The 17,076-nt window shown below is 40.5% G+C and overlaps 1 protein-coding gene across 2 annotated transcripts in view; it reads left to right on the top strand.

Annotated features, from left to right (window-relative positions):
• TRUB1 (TruB pseudouridine synthase family member 1) overlaps positions 1-12,139 on the top strand; it is a 32,210-nt gene extending 20,071 nt beyond the window's left edge. The window contains exons 5-8 of one of the 2 annotated variants that reach the window (XM_010408583.4): positions 2,172-2,244; positions 3,443-3,582; positions 4,698-4,754; positions 6,121-12,139. In XM_010408583.4, the coding sequence (XP_010406885.1) occupies positions 2,172-2,244; positions 3,443-3,582; positions 4,698-4,754; positions 6,121-6,335 (485 nt within the window). In that variant the 3' untranslated portion in view covers positions 6,336-12,139. Of the gene's footprint in view, positions 1-2,171; positions 2,245-3,442; positions 3,589-4,697; positions 4,755-6,120 lie in introns of both variants that reach the window. The other variant, XM_010408576.4, reaches the window with a different exon arrangement.
• Positions 12,140-17,076: the final 4,937 nt, after the last annotated feature.

Raw genomic sequence — 17,076 nt, 5'->3', positions numbered from 1 at the left:
TGAATACTCCTTTTTTGTTCTCCACGGTACCTACATGTTCTGTATTTCTCATCTTTTCAAGTGTCTTCTCCAAAGTAGCTTGATTTTCTGCAGGATACTCTTTGGCCCACCATCCCTAATTTCTAACCCTAATAGGTACTCCAAGAAAAGGCTAACCAGATATTTGAGCTGAACTTCATTTTTCTTTTGACACCTACAAGGATCCTTGGAGAAGCAGAGCATCTGCAAGGGACTGTAAATCTTGCAGTGCCAACTGTTTTCAAATAATTTGTGCTGGGCCAGACCAAATTGAGGTCATCTGCTGAACTTCTGTTACTCTGTCATGGATAATTCTTGTGTTCTCTTCTGGAGTAGTTTGTTAACAAGCACAGGGCAGAATCACCCTTCAGTGGAGGCTTTCTGAGGTTGTGGCACAGTTGGCACCTTTTGGTTGGGTAACTTTATTTTCCTTCCTTTGTGGCAGGAAAATCAGTCAATAGTCACCAGTGTTCAGAAGCACACTAGATATTAGCAAACTCATCCGTAAATATTTACTTTGATAACACACCACACAAGTCTTGTTTGGTAATGGCTTAATGCATCATTTTTCACATGGGGATTTTTTTTTTCTCCTGAGACAGAAGTTGACTATATCATGAGTGACTTCCTCAGAGGCCACATGTAACCTCTCAGTCAGGGGAATATGGGATCAGAGCCAAAACTGAACTCAGGTGTCTCATTCAATGCCCTGGCCACAAATGTAGTTCATGGGGTGAAGATTAGAAGGAGAACTCCAAGGGGCACTTGTGCTTGGGTCTTAAATACTGAATTCTAGCCTGAAGCAACCTGGGGTTCACAGGAAGGCTGACAGGATTACTGTCATGGAGCTGGGTCATGCTGACTATCTACTATGTAGTTTTGTTGTGATATGTTGCTAAATAGAAACAAGATTGAAATAACTGTGTAAGAAACTCTTCAGAAGATTCAGACTTACTGTACAATTGATTCTGTTGTTCCCAGCCCATATTCTGATGTAAATTGGTCTCTCTCAGCATCTCTGACTGAGTTTTGTGCCTTGTGCTTTGCAACCTTGCTGTTAATAACACATCTTGGGACAGCTGCTTGGGCCTAGGGACAGCATCTGCTCTTGAGGTTGCAAATTGTGCTTTGCAGAAGTGAGGAACCACAGGAGCATCTCCCAGAGCTGCTGTGAAAAGAAATCTTGTCTTTTTTACTTACAGCATGAAGTACATCTGGTTTTTAAGGTTTGCAAGTAAAGGTCTGTTTCAAAATACAATGAAGGCTCAATAAATTGGGTTGGTTTATGTTCCAGAATGTTGTTGATTTAGCAGGGATCGCACTGATTAAATGTAACTTACGAGAAACAGGGCTAGTCAAACCCTAGACAGTAGAAATGCACTGAAGTTGCACTGTGATTACAGATCTTATGTTTGCACTCTCTAAACAAATTAGGGATGAATGTTATCTCTGTTGAATAGAGCTTCAGAGGACCAGTGCAATCAGCTACTTAGGTTATAGCCTTCCAATAAAAGTGGGACAGATGTGTATGTGTACTCTGAAAAGAAAGTACATTGCCTAAACCAGCTGTCTTTTTTCACAGAATTTCATTAGTAAAATTGCCTTACTTAATATATAACTTTACCCCAGAGTACATTTGCAGGTTAGTTGCTTGACAGGGAAATTTGATGTGTTGTTTAAGATACAGTCTTTTTCTGCACCAGTGGTTTTGTTCTCTAATAATCTGCTGTATTTTTCTCTGCAGTTAGGCTCTCTTAGAGAGAAGTTTCCAGGGTTAGATGAGCATTTTATTCTTTTTGGTGCTTGTTAAAAAATAATATTCCAAATGTTGTAGTTTTTATATAGCTTCCAAGAAAGATGAATTTGCAGTCTCAAGAGAGGGAAATTGCAAAAGAAAACGTTTGGGAGGATTTCTGCCCTTCTGAAAGTATCCAGATTGTCCTGATCACCTTGGACAGTTTGTTCTGCTCCTTTTGTGATAATTCACATTCCTGCCTACAATCTGTTTTTATCTCTTTTCTTTGGTGTTTTTCACGCTATCTAAATTCAGAAGAGAGGGAACTCTAACTTGTATCTGTTTGCAGAATGTGATTGATGCCATTAGTGCCTTGGGAATAATCAATACTAACATACTGACTGTTTTCTTTCCACAGACCAGGTAACAAAAAAAGATCTTGAAAATGTGCTGCAAAAGTTCACAGGGGACATCATGCAAGTTCCTCCACTGTAAGTTCCATGATATTCAGACACTCGGGACAGTTGTGTTCAGCTGTCAGGGCTTGCCAACAGAAGTTAATTCTCTCAGAAGTATTAAGACACATTTTGACAAGAGGATAGAGGCCAGGCAGTCAGGAGTTTAACATTTGCAACATTTGCAGGTTATGCTTGTTTGAAGATCAGCACAAATGGTGATCTGGAGTCTGTGGGTGTTTTGGGTAAATGTAAAGTAGCAAAAGTCTTAAACAGCTTTGCAGGGCTTGTCTTCTATCCTGTCTTCCAATCTTACTGACTTCTCTGTGGAAGTGCCTTAAATGACTTTGAATTGGTTTTCTGAAAACTTAGAGTATGAATGAGTGATTAGTGACTGAGCTTCTGTAGCTTAGCAAATTTCTTATGGTCAGGTGAGCCATAGTAGCTGGCAGCGTGCATGACTTAGCTTGTGACAGATGGCTTTTATGGTGATTTGAGCTAACCTGCTTTCCTTTGCATTTGCCATGTGTCACTTACCGTGGTTCCAGTGTGAGCCCTGTAGGGTTAGTAATGCCCCACGTGTTCTGCTTCATGTGACCTGTTTCCAATTGCACTCTACTATTGTGAGCAAGATTTTTTGATTTTTCTATGGTCATCTTTCTGTCATGACCAAAGTTGGAGCTTTGGATAAAGTTCCATGTAATCAGTGAAATCAGTTTCTTTGCTTCTGTAGTGGTTCCCTAAACATCCTAGAACTTGGCAGCTGCTGTTCAGGAAAGACCCTGGTGTGAGACAAGGAGAGGTGCAATGTAGAATTACAGGGGTTGTCTGAGTGGCTCCCAGTGCTCAGCTCAACATAGCACTGAAATAGAGGATGCCCTGCAGATTTCTGAGACACAGGATGTTAGAGGCAGCTGCAAGTGGTGTAACCCTTATAGAAACCCTTTTGTTTCATAAACTGCAAAGTGAGTGATGCAATGCTTTTAAATCTGTACAGCAAGAGAGGAATACAGGACCATCTCTTGTTTTCTGCTTTATATAACTACTGGTAAATGGATGATTCTGTGTCCAAGAGATTTCAGCAGAATTTGCTGTGTTTTTGTGGTTTTTTGTGAGTACTTGGATAGGAGTAACATGGTGTGCTACTCTAGTACAATATTACCAGGATCTGGAGAATGGGAAGCCTGCTGTATTACAACCGTATGACACAAATTTTCATGCTCTGTCTTATCAGCTATTCTGCTTTGAAGAAGGGTGGAGAAAGGCTTTCAACTCTGATGAAGAGAGGGGAAGCAGTGGAAGCAAAGCCAGCTCGGCCAGTAAGAGTGTACAGCCTTTCTCTCCAGCAGTTCCAGCCACCACTGTTCACGCTGGGTAAAGGTCAAAGATTATTACGCAGAGTGATGCTCCCAGCTTGTTAATGTTTATTTACACTCAGAATGGGACTAAGAGAGTGAAGGGGTTTCATTTCGCTCAGCTACTTATTTGGTGTGAGCCCATGTGCACAGACTTTCACTTTGCATTGAAAGCACCGTATTTTGCTTTTAAGTTAAGCTGATTATATCTGATCTCTCAGTGAGGGAAAATTCTGAGAGACTGGTCAGGGGATTATTTACATCTGTCCATGATTTTGCAACCTCCAGCTCATTCCTCTCTCAGGTCTGCTTACTTCACTGCCATTCTTTTACACAGATGCCCAGACCTGCTGGCATCTCTTCCAGGATGAGATTCAGTTACTGTCAGACCCCTTCTTGTTGAGGTGGCAGGATCTTACCTTCCTTCTGTCTTCCTTCCTACTGCCAAGAAACTTGGGTAGTGCATTAAGAGGCATATTAATAAATAAACCAGAAAGATTGTTGTAAATGTTTAATGCTGCTGTAAGGTTGAGATGATGCCTCGTATTGATCTGTCTGCCCAGTTGATCCCCAGTCCTGTGACAGACCAGATGTTTTATGGTGAACAGGTATGAGTGACAGAACTCAGTGCTGTGTGACTTCAGCCCTTACGTTATAGTTGGGTGACAAGTAGCTGATCACTGGCAGAGGGGGAAGGGAAGGGCTGAGAGAACAGGGAAAGTTAAAGGTGAATTTTAAAATTCTAATGGAGCTGCCTGTCTGCAGTGTCTGAAAAGCACTGATAGTCAGTTTAGGCTATTACTTGAAATAACTTGCTTTCATCATTAGAAGTATGAATCAACCTGAAATACTTAAAATGAATAGGACTGAAGCATTTCTTAAGATACCATACCAGGTACTTATATTCTGGTGAGTTAGTACAGTTGCCATTTTATTTGCTTTCCCTCCTATCTAGCTTAGCAGTCTCACCCTCACATATGTTACAGGATGAATAATTGATGTTGCATCCTATAAATATTTTATCACTGGGTTGTTTGCTTAGCACATTTTTACATTTATGTGGGGGCATGGCTTCTATGTAAAGTAGATTTCACGTGGCACTGGCAATTTACCATGTCACTTTTAACATTCCAGATGTTGAATGTGGTGGTGGCTTTTATGTCAGGAGCCTGGTCAATGACATTGGCAAAGGTAGGCACGAAAAAAAACCAATGACAATCTAAGGAATGAGTGTGTGTTTATGGAAAAATTTTCTCATTCTGTATATCTCAAGTTACTTAGACCTGTGTGTTATTTTGCAGAATTGTAGTGCTATCACTTGTTTTTATATACACTCAGGTAATTTCCTTAGGGGCATGGGGGAATGATGGCTAAATAATTGCCAGAGGACCTTGGGGGCCAGGTGATAAAAATGGAGCAAGCAATAGCACTGAGCAAGATAATGCAAGGCGAGGGGGGCGACTTTTTTCCCCCCCTCTTTCATGTGTTAAAGATAATTCAGATTAAGGATGAGGAGAAGAAAGATACTGTCTTTTTAAACATTATTCATCACATTTTGAAAACAGATTGCACAGAACATTACCATGCACATAATAAACCCTATCTGCTGGAAAGACTTCCACGCTGGTGATGATTTTTCTAGTGTTTTCTTTCTCCTTTGCCTGAACTGTGAATAGTTTTGCTTTCCCGCAGGGTTATTTGTCTTTTGCTCTGTATCTATCAAACTGCATGATGGAGAATAGATAATCCATTTCAAACTTTTTTTTTTTATTGGTACATCTGCAGGAAGGCAAGTAATGTGGGATAACCCCACGAATTTCAATGTTGTTCTTTGTGCTTAGGCAAGTCAAAGTTTCTGTTACCTTCTGAGCATACTGCCTTATGTTTAGCCCTTTAATGACAAACCAAGATAAAGTCTGTCCATGGCTGACTTATTTTCAAAAATTGAAAATGAAATCTTCCTGCATCAGAAAGGGTGGGAGAGAATATTTTAGTGTGCCTGTGTGCTTACAAGTCAGCTAGTGTTGCTGTTATGTTTTGTAGCTTCTTGATATGTAATTATGTCCTGCTGGTATTTATTTAACATAGGAGAGCATTTGTATGTATTTTTTATTTTTCCTTATCTTAGTTTCTATTATCCTGATAGGCAGCACAGGATAAAAATGTTAAAAATTCCTCTTGAAGTCAGGAAGTGCTAAGGCCTCAAAATATGTGGAAAAATAGTTCACGGTCACTTGAGAATGCAGAGTGTTCTGCTTAAATCTTATGACATTATTTCCTCACTTTTCATTCTGATCTAAATCTGGGAAAATTCATGACAGCTTTCTGTCACATTCTGAACTCTTTACTGCACTGGACAGCTATTGAAATCAAAAGACTTCCTTGGGTCAAATTTAAGAAGATACAAACGAGTGATAAATCTTCATGACCTTCCTTGTCAAACAAAGCAGAATCATGTAGAAGGCTACATATAAAAATACATTTTAAGTGAGCTGGAGGTGGAATGTGAAGTTTTTCCATGTACTTTGTCCAATGCCTCTTTCCTCCTTTGCTGCAGAGCTCTCTACCTGTGCCACAGTGCAGGAGCTGACCCGCACCAAGCAGGGGCCGTTCACGCTGGAGGAGCACGCCCTGCACGAAGACAAATGGACAATTGATGAAATTGCCCGGTCCTTGGAGCACTGCACAGCCCTGCTCCTGGGAGGGCCATCTCGGAAAAAATTGAAGACAGAGCATCCTGGTGAAACTGCTGTAATCTGTGAGGATAAGTGATAAGTTGGGTCAAGGAAAAAGACTGAATGATTGAGACGTTTGAAGATTGGGTTGGGATTGTCTCGCCTCCTGTGTAAATCTACAAGTCTGTACTGGGAAGGTGACAAGTTGCAGCGCAAGAGAAATCGTTCTTTTGTTTTCTGGGCTTAGAATGTGCACTGAAAATATCCAGTGGTAGCTGTTTCCTGATTGTTTATTTTCCTTTTTGCACACTGCAACTGATGCCAAATTTTTATAAACTTTTAAAGAACTTTCAGGGTGCAGGATGGCTGCTGTTGTGAATTCATCAATTAAAAAGATTATATACAATAACGTCTGATGAATGTGCTCCAAAAAAAATTTTCCTTTTCTTTGCAGCTAGTAATCAAATCCTGAAATACCTCAGTGACAAGTCTGTTGTGGCGTGAAAGACGGAAGAATGTGGTGTAGCAATTTGAAATCCATTTCAGGATATATCCATTTTACTGTAGTTTTTCCTATGTGGATTGTTCTTCCAGTCAAATGTTCCTAGAATGCGGTATATGCAGGTGCTTATATTTTAAGTTAAGTCTGAAATACCAGCCTAAGAGAACAGTTCTAAGTATAAACAGTCCCTGAAGATGACTGGTTTGTGTCTGCACCTTACAGAAAGGTGTTACATGAAGTGGTGGTTCCAAACTTACTTTCAGTCTAAGAAATTAAATAAATATCCTGAAGTTTCTCATTGCAGGATACCTTTCCGGACATCTATAGGACTTATTTTTGTTTTCTGTACAATAAGCAACTGAAGTCTATGCAAGATGAATGAAGGTTTTGTTTAGAGGGAGGATAGACTTTGTTTTATTGTTCGGTAAACAGTTTTCTTCCTTTGTATATTCTTATAAAGAACTTAAAATGTTGAAAATAGCACAAGCAAATTGAAATGTTAAAACACTACAGCAGCAGCATCATATTTTAAAGTACAATATGGATGAAGTAATGGATACAAGAAATTTTGATTTCAGGGATGGGAGAAAAGCTTTTGTCAGTGAGGTAACAGTGGGAGATTTTTGTTTCTTTTTGGGGTAGGTTTTCTGGTACTTCGGGTAGAAACGGAGAAGGAAGAGATTATTTCCTAAAGAAATCAAATAAAGCAGAAAATTTCTTTTTCCAGTATACTTATCTTGAATGATCAAAGACTTTATTTGAAACACAGTTCTCTTATTGTCCGAATCTGTATTTTCCCAAGAACCTAATTTATGTTATCCCAGTGGTTTTCTAGATTAAGTTCTCATTTTATTTATCTTCCTGATTTTTTAAAAATAGCACATGAGATATAATTCTGTTAGTCTGCTTCGTTAATCTTCAGGGATTTGTTTCTTTAAAAATCAGTGCAATTGAGAAATCTCTCTATTAATAGGGTACATTTGGATACAGTGTTGTAAGTGTCTAACACATTCTTAATCTCATCTGTTTGTTTAATGCTCACCAAGCCTTTCCTGCTATTCCATTTAAGAGCCCCTGATATTTTTAATTTCAAAAGGAGAATTCTATTTTCATCAGCTTTTTGGTTAGCTTGCAACTGGTCTGTTGTAATTATTGCTAACAGATCTGTGATCGTGAGAAGACGGGATCTGTTCCATAGTCTAGTCACTGGAGAGGAATGAAATGGCAATTAAAAAACAGCATCTTGTGGACATCAACAAGTTCTGGTTTAGGCTGCAAGTCCTTATGCATATGGAAAGCATAGGGAGAGATGGAATGCAGTTGTTCATGATCAGGAATCTGCACAGAACCATTCAGATTGGAAAAGAGCTTTAAGACCATTAGGCCTGACCATTACCCCAGCAGTGCCAAGTCCACCCCTTCACCAGCTTTAGCTAGGGCTTTTTTCCTGGAATTCCTCTCACCTTCCCCAGTGCATCAGAAATGAAGGTAGAATTTCTTTATCTCAAATTAATGACAAACTTCTGTAGTTCTCTTGTATTGAACTACAGAAGGTATTTCCCATAGCACTGGGTAGCAGGTGTGTTTGGCTGGAGCTGTGAGAGGCTGGACAAGCCCATGGCAGGCAGCAGGAAGTGTTCTTGGAAAACACAGTGTGAAGAGTGCAATAAAGCCATGAATACTTTATGCAGTAAGCACTGATGAGTGTCACCCCCATTCCATTCCTAAATACTCGAGCTATCTTCTCAAACATTCCAACTCCTCTGGCTACTTCCCAGTGATTTTCCTGTGTGCTGGACCTCACTTGTATGCTTTCTCCTAAGTTCCCCCATGCTTTAATGGCTCTCTGAGCCTGTAGTTCCAGTGAATAGTAATGGGGAAGGCACTGAAAACTTCAGGAATAACTCACTTAGATATGTTTTAATAAGTGTTTAACCCACTATCTTGAAACTATGCAGATTTGGAGGTAAGTGTTGTGTTCCCATGGGAACCTAGGGAAATACTCATTCTAACTTCCTTATTCTTACTAGCATGCTCATCCCAGAGATGCCAGACTTCAGAATTGGGCTATATCCACAGCATAATGTGTTTTTGTTAGAAGAAAATATCTTGGTTACTGACAGTCACGATATCTCAACATTCAAGAGGAAAAGTGTGCATACAATATTTATGAGACTACTAGAAGAGTTAGTACTGAGATCCCAGCTGAAGCAAATGGTATTTAATAGGAATTTTATGGTACTCTGGCCAGAAAATGTGCGTGTCTCTGATTTACCATTTAAAATATATCCGTGACACAGATCAAAAGATTTGTCTCATTTTAATGAGCATTGTTCATGGTGAAAGTCCTGATGCAAAAGCGTGTCCTGCTTCTTGAGCTGAGTATTGTCTGTCCTCAATGTGGTCTTGCTGTCTTTAGTCCATGGAAGTGTGGTACCATAGCCTGCCTGAGTGCTCCAATGCTGCTGCTGCTTCAGTGAGTTTGACAAGGGCTGCAGAATTTGTCTCCCTTTAATGTCTCTGCCTGCCTGCCTGTCTGTCTTTCTTCCTTATTTAAATGGTAGTTTTCACTTCATAATATACTGCTGCCAGCAGAATAAAACTGGGAGCAACTCCCCCAGTTTTGGGATATCTTATTTTTTTATTTTAATAGATGGTGAATTTGCTGCTCTGGGCATGAATGGCTCTCTGACTCTAATGAGTAGGGTCATGCTGTTTGCTTGGCAGAGTCAAGGAGTGAGTTTGCAATGGTGTTAATTTTATTAAAAAGGCCTTTTTAATAAAATTTTAAGAAGCAAAGTGAGAGCGTGTGTGTGTGAGGGTGTAACTGCAATATACAGCCAGAGGGAAATCACAGAGACACTGAATGGATTCAGCCAGCCTGGGCAAAATTATTGTCTCTATTAAAAAGCAGTCATTGTTTCTAATAGCCATGGTTGAATTCTCTTCTTTGTGAGACCTGATTAAGTAAATCACCAATAGTTAAAGGCATGTGAGGCAAGCAGGTTTATTATGTGAATGCTTATGTCTGCTTGGGGTGAGGAGATGCTGCATCTCTTACTGTCTCTGCCATCAGCTGCTAAGATCATATAGGTGTAAACAGGCAAAGCAAGAAGTTGGTAATTGGGAGTGGGTGGCTGCTGTGCTCAAGAAGAAAAGGACTATATTGCAAGAAAAAATCCCATATTTTTTTCCAGTTCTCTTTTTGCGGAAGTGTTGGAGACAATGCCATGGTTCACAGAAAGTCTTAGCATGGCTGCCTGAGAAGCACCTTATGTTTTTGTTATGGGTGTGAATGTCTGGGGCTTTAGTCCTTGTCCCTCCTCACCTCTAGCTCGAAGAAGTGGGATAAATCAAAGCTGCAGCCTCTCCCCAACTTTTCTGTGTCACATTGCTCCGCGTGTTGTGGATGCTGGAGCAATCCTGTGCTCAAACTCTGGGCTCTAAGGGGGATTGTGTGGCTAGCCCCAGAAGTTAGCAGGAACAGAATGAGGAGGACAAAAAATGAGGCAATAGAAATTGAAATATAAACACAAAATAGCTGCCTTCTTACCAGACATACTCATTTTAGGTTACAGCTCTCTGTCTGGCCTTTCCGCTCTGCATCCCATTCCCTTATCTCCTGTCTGAGACAGTTCATCCTAAGACTTTCCTTATCCTGTCTTTTGAATTCCTTTCTGGGTACATGTGAGCCTTGGGGCAGTGTGGAGCAAAGAGGTTGTGTGGTTTCTGGGGGACAGGGATGCTGTTAACAAAGCAGAACTGAAAAGGCTGAGGTGTGTCTGGTCCCTTACCATGACCCTTTCGTAAGAAAGATGTGGTTCTGAATGCTTTAGTGCCATTTCCCTGGGACATGGGATTATTTTAGATATTTCAGAATTAAGTACTTCAAAGTCAAATCTCTAGCATGAGTATGTGCATTAGAAACAAAATGCATCATTTCACAGATGTCACACTACTACTTTTAGTGGCTTCAGAACATGATTTTACAGCTTAAAAGGAGGGGGGTAGAAAAGGAATGGCAAAAGGTAAATGCATATTTCAGTTCTTATATTTTTAAAGTAGATAAACTCAGTTTTAGTAATTATGTAAGAAAAGACATCAAGTGTTCTAATGGAGCAAAGAGAAGGAACACAATTTTTACTGCCTTTCCTGTTTCTTTTAGCACATAGAACAATTAGCTTAAATACGCCATTTCAAAGCTTAAGAAGCTTTTATGTGGAAATGCTTGAGAAATTGTTACTGTGTGCTGATGTGAAAAAAGGCATTTATTTTCATTTCAGCAGTTGAAAAGATAGTTTCCTGTGATGCCCTTCAAAAGGCGGTGTTTTGTTTATATGGAATTGCAGTAAATCCTTAGCATAACTTAGTGGTGTGTTCATAATAAATCATTTCCCACAGCTGGCTGTCCTAGGGATCACAAAATTGTTTCAAGTTCTGCAGGTACATAGTAGGCATTCCCAGTGGAAATGGAACATTGCATACAAACACTAAATGCATTTAGAAAACAGGAGTAATTCTCAGTGATCTTTGCTATGTGGATTACTCTTTTGGTGAAATATGCAGGCGGTGTTAAACCTCGCTGCTGCTTTTCTGTGTGGTTTGTGTACAGTTTTTTACTCTATAGTCTTAAGACAAAGGGCACTGGCAGACTCTTGATTTCTTGTCCAGGTGATTAATTTCACCCAGCAGCTGCATACACAGAGACATTCCTGGCTTTAACCTCTTCATTTACCAGTTATGATTCCCAAGGATGGCACAGTGCCAGCAGAAAGAAGCATGTGTTCACCTCATCTGTCCCAGTCACAGGCTGGTGTGTGACGTGTTGCTGGTGCAAATAAACCGGAATGTTGGGAGAAGACCCTGTGTCTCATTCTCTTGTCCCAATAACCTCCAGCAAACGATGGAGGGAGCGACAGGGGACAACAATTTTCCAGTAATCCCCCCTCTAAGTAAGAATCAGTGGGAAATGGCAGTGAGGTCTGTGGGAACAGAGCTAACTTAAAGCATGTGATTATTTATGACCTCAGAGAGAGGACTCCTGTCCTGTTTTATTGAATTATGTAAGTTATTACTCACTGAATTAAGGTCCTGCGTGTTTCATTTTCACCTATCATGTTTTTCTTTTTTTTTTTCCATTTTAGTAATGCGAACCGATGGTTTGAAAAATTGTATTGCTTCTTACAGGAGAAAAAAGAGACTAAAATAAGTATTAATGGTGTGGCACAACACTTAGAGTTGTTCCATGTCTAATGAATATGTAGCAGTTCTGTTTTCTACTTAAACACACAAAAGTTGTCAGAGTAGAATTGGTTTTATTTTTTAAAAAAATGTGTTTATCTAGGAAATTAATTTCTCTAGGGAGTGCTATTAAAGGCTGCGCAGAGTGGAACAACCTATTTGAGTGTGTTGGTGATCTGTTTCTAGCGTTAGGAACATTTTTATTGAATTGTGTTCCATATCCCTGCACCAGTTTTGTCTGTTTTTCTTTGCTGTACCATAGATGTTAATTACTGGAAAGAGCACAGTCATACAATCCAAGCTGCTGTTCAGCCACTCCTTTCCGTCAGTGCAAATAGGGAATGTACATCCCTGCTTTGCTCCCCTGCCTTAACAAATCCAAGTTGGTCCTTCAGGATTTTATAGAATCGACCCAGAAATAAGCCATTTTGCCACAGAGAAGGCAATGATTAGGACTTAAGGAAATGAAATTGTCTGGAAGCAGAGCGCGTTTCCTGGGTGCAAAGACAGAAGACAGCAGGATTGCCTATCCCGTGGATCTGCATTTTGATACTGAACACAGCACACCAGAGAGATTTTCCAAGAAGTGCATCTTGTAGAAGAGTATCCAGCTGTTGGATCACAGGAGTAAAGCTCCCACCATTTCTCTGTGGGATTTTCAAAGTAATTAGGTGAACTCTCCACCTCTCCTTTGCTAGTGGAACTCACTGATTCTGTTTTGACTCTCACATTCCAAGGCTGTTTTTTAAGCCCTTTGGTCAGCTCTTGAAATTCCTGCAGTTTTCTGTGGCTCTATACACACCAGATGTCATTCAGAGAGCATCTCTGACCCTCCATTTTTTTAGTTTTCACTTGTTTAGTTTAGAAGAAAAGTAAAAGGGAATGCCTGACGACATCTCCTCTGTTTCAGGCACAGACTTTCTGCTTTGTGCCTGTTGTTGTGTCAGGTAGACTTGGCAATAGGAGAGGGCATCCCATGAATCTCTCCCTGCACAAGAAAAACACACCTTTTCTCCCATCACTCCTGGAACAAGTGCATGCTTGGGGTTTTTTTTTCAGAGCTGGACAGCTTTCCCCAAGCCCTTCCCCTGCTCGTGGTACCCTGAAATAATTCATCTCTCACTGCAACAATGCACTGGTTTCATAACTGGCCTCAGGCTATAAAACAAAGTTACAGTCTAGGGATGCTGCTGACTGTGGTCTGGAAGGGAGGAAAAAAAAAATTGACCAGGAGCGAGTAATTGTTGAGTGGCAGAAACACCTGAGAGTTCTTGGTAAATCAAGAAAAATGGCCGGTGTCTGAAAACACTGGTGTGGTACAAGGCTGCAAAAAAATGTGCTTTGGCTTTCTTAGGTGATTTTATAGCACTTGGCTTTGTTCTTTCTCAGCAATGTAAGAATGCTCTCAGAACTGAGAGTGGGATTATTGGTATCCAGTCAAACACTGTTGCGGGTTTTAGGAAGCTCAATTGATAAACATTTGTTTATTTTCTGGCAGACTTTATGTATATGTAACATCCTTCAGTAAAATGCAATAGGTAGTCAGCAAAGCTGAAATTCAAACTTGCTTTCTAGTGAGTGTGTCTTGGGGTGTCTTTATGATGTGTATCCCCTATCGCTGCTCTATGCCCAGAAATTAACTTTGTGCCTTTCTGTGCCTTTAAACTGAGCCTGAGAGGGGGGAGAGGAAAAAAACCCGAACTTTTCAGAGCAGTTGTTTCAAGGACACAGACTCACACTCCTCTGCGTTCTGCTGCTGCGGCAGCAAGCACGGAGGAAGCGCCCTGCTTGCTTTCCAGCCAGCTTTCAGCTCCTCTTCTCCGGAGGGAGACGGAGAGTTGAACTTTGTTTTCCTGGGACTTCGGTTTTTCCCTTCTTCTCTTCTGGACTGTTTCAACATCAGAACACATTGGGAGAATTTTCCACTGAGGCCCTGGAGGTGGGCCCACACTGACCCAGCTCTGAGGAGGAGGAGAGAGACTACACCTATGGAAGGACTCTGAAATTTTCCAGGTTTCTTTCCACAGCGAGAGGTTTTATTATTTAGCATTGTTATCTTTCTCCTGTGTGTTTGTTAAATAAATAGGTTTTTAATCTCTTTCACTTTCCTCTGACGAAAATTTTTTTTCCCCTGAGCCTGGTGGGGGTGGGGTGGTTGTAACCTGTCTTCTATCAGAGGATGTTTTTCCTCAAAATTTGTCCTAACCGGCACAGAATGCCAGTGCACTTCCCAAGGAGCAGCTCTGGAGGGTGAGGGGGGCCCTGTGGCTCCATTCCGTGGGGTACAGTCATTGCTCCTGAAGGTACAGGCATTTTAAGGGAAGGGAGCAGCTGGGAAGAAGAAGAAATCTTCAGCCTCCCCATTAGTGTATTTTATCCTTCAGTGAGAAAAATGTCTTTCAGTGTTTGTTTGGAGGTAAGGTCAATGCAGCAACTCTTCTATTATATATAACCCAAGCCACAGGCTTCATCTTCTGTTCTGGAGATTTATTTGACCCAGAGAGACCAGTGAGGAGCTGCAGCCAAGGGGAGAAAACACTTTATTTCTCAAAATTGATTGAATACCAGATGTGTGCCCACACTGAAAGAAATTTCAGGCCACAGTTACCTAAATTCATTTGCGTAAAGGAATAAGAAACTTTCTGTTGTGTCAGCTTATTTCATTTCCTGGGATGTTCTCTCATTAGGGGGGATTACTTTAATTACTGCAATAATTATAATTTAACCCCATTCTATGTGCATCCCAGTGTATGACTGCAGAGAGAGACCTGATTCTTGCCTCTAAAATCTGTCTGTACTGACTCCAGTGCAGGCATCTGACCTGAGGAACTGAATGGTGACTATGGAGAGCTTCAACCAAGCACAGCTGATCTTGTTATTTTAATGAGTCTGAAAATCTTTAAAAAGAGAGTGAGTATCAAGAATGATTTGAAAGAGGAAAAAAATTGTATTTTGAAATATTTTCTTTGGAAAATAAACCTGTCAGTAATCTCTCAGGGTTAGCAGGGAACTTTTCCAAAGCAGGGATTAATGTCTGTTTAGAGAGGAGGAAGGATTCTTGGACAAGCTGTTGAATATTCTGGTATGTGGGTTCAACGAGCTGCTCCAGCCTGACTGCCAGCTCAGGGGTTGCTCCTCACAGGGTCCTGCTAAGTCAACAGTATTTAATTTGAGTTTGTGCTTCTGTCATGCCAACTTGGTCAGTTTGTTGGCTGCTCTGTCAAAGTTACAGCCTGGTGCATCAAAGCTTGAAAGCTGCCACACAGCTGGCTGAGTCCAAGTGATCAAAATTAACTCTGTAGCAAAGATGCATCCTATCACAGAGCACAAGATGGAGTAGGCATCAGGTATGCAGGGGAAAAATGTGAGGAGAAGGGAAATTTTATTTCTTTAAAACCCTAGTTTATTAGAATTTATTTGGATTTGGTTTACTCAAACTTAACATTAGTCTATGCAGTCTATTGCGGGCTGAAGGTAGAATGAAAAGAAGCTGCAAATTCACAGAAATTCTCCAGGTCAGAACTGTTACTGCTAATTGCAGAACTGTCAGTGTCATAAGGTTGTGTCATCTAAAGGCACTTTTGAGTATTGCTTTATACTTACCTGCTTATCCTGCACATCTGAAAGTTCTTCATCTGCCCAGTTATGCTTCACAGAGGGCAAGTCTGGGAAATGTAGGTATTATTATGCTTTAATTTCATAAGCAAGTGGCAGACTCAGGACTGTTGACTCATGGTCGCAAGGGTGTCAAGCAGGGCTTTAAGGCAATTATTGGGGATTTTAGTTCACTTAGAATAGGATCTGGCTTGTGAATGAGACAGCATTAATATGAAACATTAGAGTTCCTTCCCAGACAATGTGTGTATCACAGCAGACGATGTTTTACCTCTCCATATGTTTCCCAGTTTAGATAGGAAGCCAGACAAATCATGAGGAGAGGAAATAAACATCCATGTTTATGGGTGTGAACTCTTAACAGCAATTAAGCTCAACAAATCTCGTTGAGATTAGCAGTTACCTGGGTCATGGCTTGTTCCACCAAACTGAAATTCTGCTCACTATATAATTTAGGATTCATGTACATATGGTTATTGGAAATACAAACTGGTACCTTAGGGCAGGAAATGCAAAAAATGTCTAAAATGTATAAAACTATTTTGGGGAGTAGTTTTGTGTGCCTTAAAGCCTCCAGCTTGCATGTGATAAAGCCAAATTTGATCAAAACAACACATACAACCTGCTGTGCTCCCCTCGCCCCTTAACTAATGGTAGAATATCTGCTTGTCCCTTCTTGTAATTAGATTAGTCTTAACCAGTTCTGCTCAAAATTGTGTAGTGCCCAAATATTTCCTTTGACTTCACTGACATTATTCCAGATTTATATTTGTGTGATGTAGAGCAGAAATCTGCCCTGGAGAATGTGGAACCCCAAAGGCATTCACAAAAGCCATTTTTTAATAATAATAATACAAAAAGAAGATGTTACAGTTGAATGTCATTTGTCATTGTCTCCCATTTGCTTGTACCTAGTTATAAAGGAGGAATGCAGGAAAGCTCTCCCATTAGCTGCTAGTTCAAACCTAGTTCAAAAAGAAAGCCCCCTGCCCCCAGGAATCTCTTTGGAGCAGTGGGCTGATCTCTGCAGGTCGCTGTTGGGAGTCACTTTAAATCAGCCTTGTCCTGGCTTTGCTGGTTGCCAGAACCTGTTATCTGCAATCCTGTTTAACTGGTAACTTTAAAATGTAATCGAGGATGTTATGTTCAAAGCACAGTGCTTTCTGAGAAGGCTTTTGCACTTTAACAAGTCATCTTCTGATGCAGTGAACAATGACCTCTGTCCTGTTTTGGGTAAAGGTAAAGCTATCATGGAAGGCTCGGGCCTTCTTTAAATGTCCCAGCTAAATATTCTTTTATATTTCTTAGGTCAAAAATGCAGATGACATTTCAAAGTCTGGGTTTTATTGTTTTCTTTATTCTCTAAGTAGTTCCTTTTTCTCTGCCCTACTAAAGGAGTTCAGGCATAAGGGCTGTTCTTTCATAATGCCACATATTTGTATTGCACCTCTTACCCGGGGATATGAAAATAATTTTCAAA

Source organism: Corvus cornix, chromosome 6 (assembly GCF_000738735.6).
Source record: "Corvus cornix cornix isolate S_Up_H32 chromosome 6, ASM73873v5, whole genome shotgun sequence".
Taxonomy (NCBI): Eukaryota; Metazoa; Chordata; class Aves; order Passeriformes; family Corvidae; genus Corvus; species Corvus cornix.
This window is presented reverse-complemented; position numbering and strand designations above follow the sequence as displayed.